The sequence below is a fragment of the Ochotona princeps genome, chromosome 21, assembly GCF_030435755.1.
Source record: "Ochotona princeps isolate mOchPri1 chromosome 21, mOchPri1.hap1, whole genome shotgun sequence".
Lineage (NCBI taxonomy): Eukaryota > Metazoa > Chordata > Mammalia > Lagomorpha > Ochotonidae > Ochotona > Ochotona princeps.
Genome location: NC_080852.1, coordinates 24,843,410 through 24,853,354, shown reverse-complemented (window position 1 = coordinate 24,853,354; position 9,945 = coordinate 24,843,410). Strand labels below are relative to the sequence as shown.

Sequence of the window (9,945 nt, the reverse complement as noted above, 5' to 3'; positions counted from 1 at the left end):
GAAAATAAGGGAGAGGATACCAAGAGACTGATCCACAGGAAAAGGCACACAGATGATGTCTAAGAGAAATGGAAGCTAAACAAGATGTGTGGACTGCTGGAATAGAATTCAGACTTTGAGGGCCTGGGGTGCCATACTCCAGAGGCTGAAGTCCTCCCCTTACATGCCTGGGATCCCATGTGGGCGCTGGTTTGTGTCCAGGTTGTTCTACTTCCCATCCAGCTCCCTGCTTGTGCCCTGGGAAAGCCGTTGAGGACAGTCCAAGGCCTTGGGACCCTGCACCCGTGTGGGAGATCAGAAAGTAGTTCCTGGCTTCTGGCTTTGGGTTGACTCACTTCCAGCCATTGTGGCCACTTGGGAAGTGAACCATCAGATGGAAGATCTTTTCCTCTGTATCTCCTTCTCTCTGTAAATGTGACTTTCCAAAAAAAAATAAATTAAAAATCTTTAAAAAAAATTCAGATTTTGAAGGCCTTAAAGCCCTTAACTTCTGAGTGTGAGGAGTTGCCTGCCTGCCTAGAATCCTGTCACAGGTCTCAGGTCATGTCTTCTTTGGGAAACTTTCTCCAGCCCCTCAGCATCAAGCCCCAGCCACCAGGACCTTTCCCTTCCTTGCACTGTGGCCCCATGGGCAGATGCCTACCTGGCCTGACTCCCTGCCTGAGGACCTGGCACATGCAGTAGCTCCAGTCAGTTAGCCCCCCAGGCTGTTCTAGAATTGAGTCATCCCAGGGAGGGGTGCAGGGCCCAGGCTCCTGCCTGAAGACACTTCCTCCTTGGGCTGGAGGAACTGCCTGTGGGGGCAGAGGTGGGGGCGGGGTGGGGGAGAGGGAGACAGCTTAGCTGCTGGGAGGAAGTGGTGCCACTGAGCAGGTGTCTGAGCTTGGGCAGAGCAGTGAAAGTGTGGACTGTCACACAGCTGCCCCCCACTGAGGCATTCTGCACCTTGGGGACTTGGTCCGGATACTTTGAGCTGGCAGGCCCTGGCTCCCTGGAGGAGGAAAGGGGAAGAGCAATCTGGTGGGGGAGGAGGGTCGAGTCAGCAGACTGTCATAATGGAAACAACACGGGCCTGGATGTCAGCACACTTCCCCTCCCAGGGCTCCAAGCGCTGTCTGGTTGACCTGAGATCCCAGTCCCGGGGTGTGGGGGAACTGGGCTCCAGTGGCAGCGGGTGAAAAAGTGCCCTGGTGACAGGGTATGGGGGACACTGCCCACTGAGCCCAGCATGCTAGGCTGTCTACATCCCATGATCTAAGCCTCTCACTTCCCTCATTCCCTGGTCCGAGCTGGGAGTCGCAGCAGCCTTTGGGGACCACAAATTCCTCTCTAGATTCCCAAAGATGGCTCTTGACTCTGGTCATACAGGCCAGGGAGGACAAGGACATCTTGGTGGGAGGGACGGCCCTTCTGGTAATTGGCCCTTGCAGGCAGCAGCCCCTCTCGGATGGGAAAGGCGTGTGCCCCCATGTCAGGGTGCCCGGCTGTGGGAGGCGGGGCCCAGAGGGGGGCAGGCCGCGGGGACAGGGTGCTCTGAGACACACCTTCCAAGGACAGTCTGGCCCCATCCTCTCCACACGGAAGGTCCCCTCCCTGCAGGAGGCTGTGCCGTGGACTGTGTAGGGGAAGGGGGCACCCCCTCTCAAAGGTCATTGCCCCACACGTGCGGGGGAACGGCAGTCCTGCCCACCCAGTGTGGCCGCGTGACATGGCAGGCAGGTGACTTCGCGTCCCCCACTAGGCCTCGGTTTTCTGGCCCGTAAATTGGGGTGGTGTGGTGATTCTTCAAATCGGACGTTTTCCAGGTCCAAGCTGAGCTGGCGTTTGGGGAGGTTGCCTCCCCTGACCCGGCCCCGCCCCCGGCCCGCTTCCTCCTCCTCCCAGGGGCGGGCGTCGGCGGCCCGGTGTCCGGCCCAACCCCGGCCCCGGCCCCGCGCTGCGCGGGCAGCCCCTGCCGCCGCGCCATGTCCGCCGGCTGGTTCCGCCGCCGCTTTCTGCCCGGGGATCCGCTTCCCGCGCCGCGGCCGCGACTGCGGCCGCCTGGGCCCCGCACCAGCCCCGTGCCTTACCGACGACCTCGCTTCCTGCGTGGCTCGGGCTCCGGCCCCGGCGCGACCGACGTCCCACGCCGCACCGATGCCCGGCCCGTACGCTGCCCGGCGCGGGGCCGCACGTTGCCCTGGAACGCTGGCTACGCTGAGTGAGTGCACCCATCGCTGCGACCCGTCTGCCTCGGACCCCTCCTAACCCAAGACCCTGGTCTGAGCTACCCTGAGCGGGCCTAGACAGCAGGCCGAGCCGAGGCAGTGACCCTCCTATGGAGCGGGCCATCAAGTCTTCACCTCGCCACCCTCCCAGCTGCCCCCTTCTTCCACCACACCCTTTTCCTTGGGAGGAGGCTGGAGGTGAGGAAGACCTGCACCCCAAGACCTTCGAATGAGAGCAGCACCACCCACCCCTCTAGCAGCTTCTTCACTCTCCTAGACCCCTATGCCCCTGCCCCGCTTTATGCCTGACACTGTGTGGGACAGGAACCTGGCTGAGTTGGGGCAGGGGACAGGAGGGGGAAACCCAGACTCCCTGGGCAGCACGGGTCAGAGGGGCTGAGTCGCCTCTCACTTTGGACAGATAAGAGGAAATTTGCGTCTTGGTTTGTCCAGCAAGAGAGCCTATCTCTTCTGTGTGTGCCAGCTTGATCCTCTGTGCCCAGTGGGCCACAGGTACATCCCTGAGGGGTCACACATCACTTCCCGGCCACAGGATCATCAATGCAGAGAAATCTGAGTTCAATGAGGATCAGGCAGCCTGTGGGAAACTGTGCATCAGACGCTGTGAGTTTGGAGAGATGGAGGACCAGGAGTGGCTGACCGTGTGTCCAGAGGAGGTAAGTGCTGGCCTGCCTGCAAATGTAGGAGGCACAAGCTAAGATGCTCGCCCTTCTGCAGGCAGAGCTAAGGGACAGCTGGAGAAGCCAACCAGGGCCTGATGCCAAGCCCTTCCTGTGCAGTTCCTGATCGGTCATTACTGGGCCCTGTTTGATGGGCACGGTGGTCCTACTGCAGCCATCCTGGCTGCCAACACCCTGCACTCGTGCCTGCGCCGGCAGCTCGAGACCGTGGTAGAAGGCATAATGGCCCCACAGCCTCCCATGCACCTCAGTGGCCGCTGCATCTGCCCGAGTGACCCCCAGTTCGTGGAGGAAAAGGACATCAAGGCAGAAGACCTGGTGGTCGGGGCCCTGGAGAATGCCTTCCAGGAATGTGTAAGTGTGGTCTTGGGCCAGGCGGGGGTGGGGGGTGGGAAGTTTCCCTGCAGGGGATGGGGGAGGGACCTGAAGGAGCTGGGCGTGGTGTGCACTGTGGTGACCATCACAGATCTTTGGGCTGGGAGGATAAGGCTGGGGTGATTGGTTCCTCATGTCTGTAGATGTCATCCCTTCCCATATGGTGCCTGCTGGGTGTGGAGCACTTTTACCTGCTTTGTTGTTGCACAACCTGTGGTCTTTGGTGCAGGGGCTGGTTTCCCTTCCTGTTTTGAATAGCACTTCTCTTGTCTAGATCTTGTGGCTACAGGGAGATCCCTGGAGTCATAACTGGTCGTGGGTTTGGGACTGCCACACTTGCAGGTGGCAAGGGAACTGTCAGGCGGGGCAGAGTGGGGCAGAGGCAGTCTGCACAGAAGCTAAAGGGGACTTGGTTTGTTCCAGGATGAGGTGATTGGGCGAGAGCTGGAAGCCTCAGGCCAGCAGGGTGGCTGCACTGCGCTGGTGGCCGTCTCTCTGCAGGGCAAGTTGTATGTGGCCAATGCTGGGGATAGCAGGTGAGTGCATCTCTGCAGAGTGGGCAGCAGAATGCCATAGGCTGAGAGGACAGTGTGAAGTGACTAGATGAGGAGGGATAGGAATTGGGAGGGTTGTGTTTGATGTTTGCACATGTCAGGTGAGGGCTAACAGTGGTCGTCAGGGCAGGGACCTCGGCTGAGCTTTTTAGGTAGGTGCTGGGCAGTCATGGCTGTGAGTGAGTGTGGGGGCTACCTGATAGAGACCTCCCCTGCCCAGGGCCATCTTGGTGCGGAGAGATGAGGTTCGGCCACTGAGTTCTGAGTTCACCCCAGAGACAGAGCGGCAGCGGATCCAGCAGCTGGTAGGTGCCCTTGGCAGGGGAAGGCTGTGGAACTGCAGCTCCTGGGGTCTGGGGCCACAGGAGGCACGCTGACATGAGCATGGCTGCCCACCCCAGGCCTTTGTCTACCCTGAGCTTCTGGCCGGTGAGTTCACCAGACTGGAGTTCCCTCGGCGGCTGAAAGGGGATGACTTGGGGCAGAAGGTTTTGTTCCGTGATCACCACATGAGCGGCTGGTGAGCCTGGTTGGGTGGAGGGATGGGGTGGGGAGAGCCCTGGGCTCTGGGCCCAACTGTGTCACCTGGGCAGGGTAGCCTAGCTGGCCTTGGAGCTTGGGACCCTGATTAATGCTGCATTACTCCTGGTAGGAGCTACAAACATGTGGAGAAGGCAGACCTCAAGTATCCACTAATCCATGGACAGGGCCGGCAGGTCAGTATCCAGCCCCCTCCAAGAATTCTCTAGTTGCCACCTAGCAGTGGTGGCAGCTCTCCTGCTGGGGGCTGTGGCTGGTGTCTGCCCAGGGCCTGAAGACCACTGTCCGCCTGGGCAGTGCCAGAGCCTAGCACTTAGGCCTTTTGCTGGACCTCATGCCTTCCCTGCCCCCAGGCTCGATTACTGGGCACACTGGCTGTCTCTCGGGGCCTAGGAGATCATCAGCTCAGAGTCTTGGACACCAACATCCATCTTAAGCCCTTCTTGCTCTCCATCCCACAGGTGAGGGGACCACATGGTCCATTCTGGCTTCCATTTGCCCAGAAAGGCAGACAGTGAGGCTGACGGGAGCCATGAAGGGGGCGCTGAAGGATCCTCAGGCTTAACTTGCAGGTGACTGTGCTGAATATGGACCAGCTGGAGCTCCAGGAGGATGATGTGATTGTCATGGCAACCGATGGGCTTTGGGATGTCCTGTCCAATGATCAGGTGGCACGGCTGGTGAGAAGCTTCCTCCCTGGAAACCAAGATGACCCATACAGGTACCATAGCTCTCAGGAACCCTTCTGGGCTTGGGAACTAGTAGCAACACCAAGCAGTTAGGGCTGGGAAGACTAGTGCCAAGGGGCCTCAATTGGTGGTCAGGACCTGGCTTTTCTCCAGCTTTCTGGGGAGGACTGGGTTCCCCAAACTCCCACAGTCCAACATGTTGTCCTTCCAGACTTGTTGCTATCTGGTCCACAGACGGTATTTTTTGGATTTCCAGCTGCTCAGTTCTCCTGAGGGGCTGGCTTTTGTCTCCTGGTTCTTCCCTTTGAAGCACACGATGGCCTTTGCAGGTTTTCCGAGCTGGCCCAAATGCTGATCCACAGCACGCAGGGGAAGGAGGACAGTACCACGGGTGAAAGGCATGTGTCCTATGATGACATCTCCGTGTTTGTGATACCACTGCACACCAAGAGCCAAGGAAGCAGTGGCCACTGAGGACTCAGACTGTGTCCCGGTACTGTTCCAGGGCCACATGTGGTCTGTCTGCCCTGTCCTGGCACAGCCCTGTATCCCTGCCATCCACCCCAATTAATACTCACTACAAGCAAAAACATACCAGGCAGACGGAGCTGGCAGGGTCTGGCCTTCTGTGGGGACATTCCTCTGGAGGTGAACCCAATGCAGGTCTCCTCAAACAGGCTCTTCCACAGCCCCACAGCATGATTCTTAGGTAGGGAGACCTAGATTAAGGTGATAAACTTGAGATGCCAGGAGGGGTAGCCAGCCCATCTGGACTCAAGTCTTCAAGCCATGAATAATACCAAGGCATCTGTACAATCCCTGAGGACCATGCCAGTGCCTCAGGGAAATCTGCTACAACAGCCATCATAAAGACAGTCCCTGAGAAGACCAGCTCAGGTCTCACCCTGCCTTCCTCTGCCACTAGAGGCAGGGCAAAAACACTGGGGCTATGGCTGGCGGGGAACAAAAGGGGCAGGAGTTCCTAGAATTGGTTGGCAGAGAAGTGCAATCTGGTCACTTCTAGTTTGACCCAACTGGTTGCTTGTCCCTGGCCCTAGCAATGACTCTGTTTTGTTGCACCCCATCCATCACTTCTATTATTAAATGTTTATATACAAAACAGCTCTTGTGAATCATGAATTGATGTACAGCCTGGATTCAGAACACCTTTGCCATTTATCACCTTCTAGTGGGTCACTGTGCCTAAAATCAGGGCTATGTCTTCTCTCAGTTCTCAGCCCCAAGAATGGAAAGGAGGTCTCTAGCCAACCACTGGTGAGCACCAGACTTCTGGTTACACCCTTTTCACTTTTGAACCAAGAATCTGTAAAGCTAGACTTAAAGTTATTTGTTGACTGTATGGCAAAAACACATCAGATCTTCAACTCTCCTGCCTCTTTCCACACTCACCCAGTTAACAATTAAGGTGAAATCTTATTTGGCAATTGGCAGCCCTGGACTACAGTGGGGCACAAGATCCAAGAGTGCACGGATGCAGGAGGGCTGCCCCTCCCCCAGCCTGCAACTTAAACACTTCCTCCTTTCTCAGCACAGTTGAGTGTGTGGCAACATCCAGTGCCTCTTACACAGGTCAGCTGCTGAGCCATCTCCCCCACAGCCTGCTGGCCTCCTACTGACCTATCTATCTTTTGCTCTAAGCCAAGGAGCAGGTGCACTGTAGGTCTTTTGATTTCAAGCAGGCCAATGATTAGAGTGGCTGCTGCAAGAGTACAGGTGAGGGTGTCTTTGTCCTTGAAAAAACATTTTTTAGATAAGCCTATGCCCAGTGTACCATACAGAGCCAGGTCCCAGGATGTTCCCTCTGCCATCTGTCAGTATCCCTCGCCAAGCTCCAATGACCTGGCACAAAGTGGTATGCTTAAGGTTTTCTCTCTTGCTTTGGAGAGCCAGAGAAGAGGCAGGAAGCAGGTTCTGAAGCAGACTCCAGCAATTACAACTCACCAGCCAGGCCATGGCTTGCCAAGCATTGTGGCTAAGATCTCCCACCAGGTCTCAATAGGAATCCCAAGTAAGAGGACTCATAGTCCTTGCCCTGCAGAAGCTAGGGCCTAGCAGGACAAAACTTATTCCAGCTAGAGGTTGCCAGTTTGATCAGGGGCTAAGGTCAACAGGGAGACCAATGTATATGCCAGGTATAGGTTTTGAAAATCAAGGTTGGCTCAGGCCTACTTTCCTGTGACTTCTGGGCCTATGGCTATTTATTACAGCCTGGGGTCACGTGCTGGGCACTGGGTCTAGGACTTCCTTCTCCAGCCCATGGGACTTCATCACTGACTCAGTAAAGGGATATCCCTGGAAGCGAACAATCCATTCTCACTGCATTCCAGCAGAATGCTACAGAATGGGATACAACACACTCCTCCTGCAGCTCTGGGAACCAGGAACACAGTGCTACAGAAACCCCAATGGAAGAGCTGCAACCACAAAACCACTGAAGACCGGTAACATGGAAAAAAATGTTTATATGTTAAGTACAAAAGGGACATAAAATTGTATTTACAGCAGATAATAACTATGTAAACACACCAGGAATCTATGCACAGAAAGGTCTAGAGGAATATTTAACACCAAAAGATTAACATTGGTAGCATTTGGGTGGCCAAGTGATTCTTAAAGTTCCCAAATTTTCTTTAATAAGCAGTAATTACAATTGAAAGGGGGAATCATCTTTAAAAAAATACTTGACTGGCTGGTGGTAGGGTAGTGCAGTGTTGCTCTCATACAAAGCAATGGCTTTGGCCCTGACTCTGACAGACGGTGGTAAGCAGACCCTCCTCCTCAAGGAAGGCCGGGGCACCTCTGGCTCCCACTGAGAGTGGCCCTATGGCCCCAGGTGTTAGTTACTCTCTTCCCTTCCTCCACCTTACCAAGCTCCATTTTGTTCTTTTTCAGACAACTCCAGAGCCAGCTCTGCAGCTCCACGGTTCAGGAATTGCTGTGAGGTGGCATGTCAGCTTTGGACGCATCACATGCCTCCTGCTGGGCAACTCGTGTATGGTGGTGACTCTGGCTGCACATGTGTAAGTCCCACAGCCTTTCCTATTAACTCAATCTCTGAACAGCTATTCTTAGCCTGAATTTTCTATCCTGAAAAGCTGCGAGTAGGCAGCTTTTTTTTTGTGGTTTCTTCAAGTCCCTCCACTGGCATCTCAGTGGGTGGTACTGTGGCAGCTCCAGATTTTCAGGCTACAGTAGGAAAGGTGTACGCCTCTTGCCCTTTCAATCTAGGGAACAACTCAAAAACCAATTGCTTAAAAAAAGAAAAAGTGCTAGCAATTCACAGCCTATCCCTGCTGCTCAACAGAGGCAGGGATGGCTTGCTTTAGCCCTAGTAGCTATGCATTCTTGGGCAAGTCACAGCCTTGTTGAATCTCCTTCTGGATCTACAGGGACTGCTGCCTGCACACGTTTGCTTGGGAACACTGGGAAATAACATGTGCTGCTCTGCTCTAAGGCCAGACAGGGAAGGAAAAGGCCATGGGCTAGCTGTAGTTCATCTCAACTTTGGCCTGGTTAGATCCCCTTGATGTCCCAAGAGGAAACAAGGAATTGCTGGGAAAGGGGAACAAGGGAAAGGGGAGTGACCTGCAACCGGCAAGGAAGCTTCAAGCAAACGGAAAATGCTCTGCTTCCGGCGTCCTGTTCTCAAATGCCATAAGCCAGACAAGAAGCAAGAGTGACTGCCACACACAGGCACAGACAGCATTACCAGGCAAAAGGGGGCTAATACTGCAGGGACAGCCCCAAAGTGCGGCTTGAGGAACACTAGGGAGTTGTCCCAAGACCCTCACTTAGCTGCCATGGAAACAACAAACACTCGAAGCTTTGCTTCAGTCAAGTCTCCCAAAGGTAAGTAGGTAATAAGGAAGACTTACTAACACTTGTGGCAAACACTGTTAGCAAGGACACAGCCTTTCTCCCAGGTTGCAGAACTCCAAAAACTACATATATACATACATATATATATATATATATATGCACAAACACACATAGATGCATCTATGTATGTGTACAGGTGGATTTAAGTGAAGGTGCATATACTGTGCTAAAATACAAACAGAAATCAAAGGTCATATATAAAAAGGCTAAATAGAACATAACACAGGCCTAAAACCAGCTCTGGACTGGGACCTGGGACCTGGGGCAAGGGTGGTCTCATCTAGAGACTACATACACAATTTGTGGTGAGCAGGGAAGGTATCAGTGTAAACAACTCAGACTCACTCCACAATACTGGCCCACAGGAAGCGTGATGTAGCTCATGTACAAAAAATAGATGAGGACCTTGCTTTTGTACAAACCGAGCACAGTAGGCACCCAGAAGGATTGTGGGTTTGTCTTGAAAGGGACTATACCAAGCTGCTGCTAAATCTTCCACCAAGCCCACCCTCTTCCTTCCCTTTCAGGATCTCAGACCCTTTCCAACCCAACACTCAGGGCTCCGAGTCTCCCCATCCATCTTCACACCGCAAAGCATTCCTATCTGTCCCTTTCACTGACCTCAAGATATATGAAGACTTATTCCTGTAAATGTTTGGCACCTAAGAAACATGATGCTTGTGGAATAATGCCACAATTACACAGGGAGATCCAGTAACAAGACATGCAGGGGGAGGTGAAGGGGCATTGAGCTGCACTAGCATCTCAAAACCAGAACTGTGGCTTCCCATGCATTTATGGGGGTGGCAGAGGGATGTGCAGAACTGACGACCCCACCGGCTCCTCAGCAGCAAATACATTCACAATAGAAGGCGCCTGAAGAGCCCCCATGATAACCTAACCATGAGTCTGGCCACTCCTCCAATGACAGCTGGAAAAGCTGCATCTCAAAGAAGTCTGCTGCACCAAGAATGCTTTT

At 54.3% G+C, this 9,945-nt stretch overlaps 1 protein-coding gene across 2 annotated transcripts; it reads left to right on the top strand.

Moving 5' to 3' along the window:
- Positions 1-1,787: 1,787 nt before the first annotated feature.
- PPM1M (protein phosphatase, Mg2+/Mn2+ dependent 1M) lies at positions 1,788-5,913 on the top strand. Of its 2 annotated transcripts, none has more exons than XM_058679065.1 (10): positions 1,788-2,200; positions 2,761-2,884; positions 3,008-3,262; positions 3,707-3,819; positions 4,058-4,142; positions 4,257-4,357; positions 4,490-4,553; positions 4,731-4,838; positions 4,950-5,098; positions 5,396-5,913. In XM_058679065.1, the coding sequence occupies exons 1-10, from the start codon at positions 1,965-1,967 to the stop codon at positions 5,538-5,540; spliced, it is 1,380 nt and encodes a 459-aa protein (XP_058535048.1). In that variant the 5' UTR covers positions 1,788-1,964; the 3' UTR covers positions 5,541-5,913. The 2 variants fall into 2 exon arrangements, with proteins under 2 accessions (XP_058535048.1, XP_004581580.2); XM_004581523.3 differs by having other exon boundaries at positions 1,798-2,200; positions 4,239-4,357.
- The last annotated feature ends 4,032 nt before the right edge of the window (positions 5,914-9,945 follow it).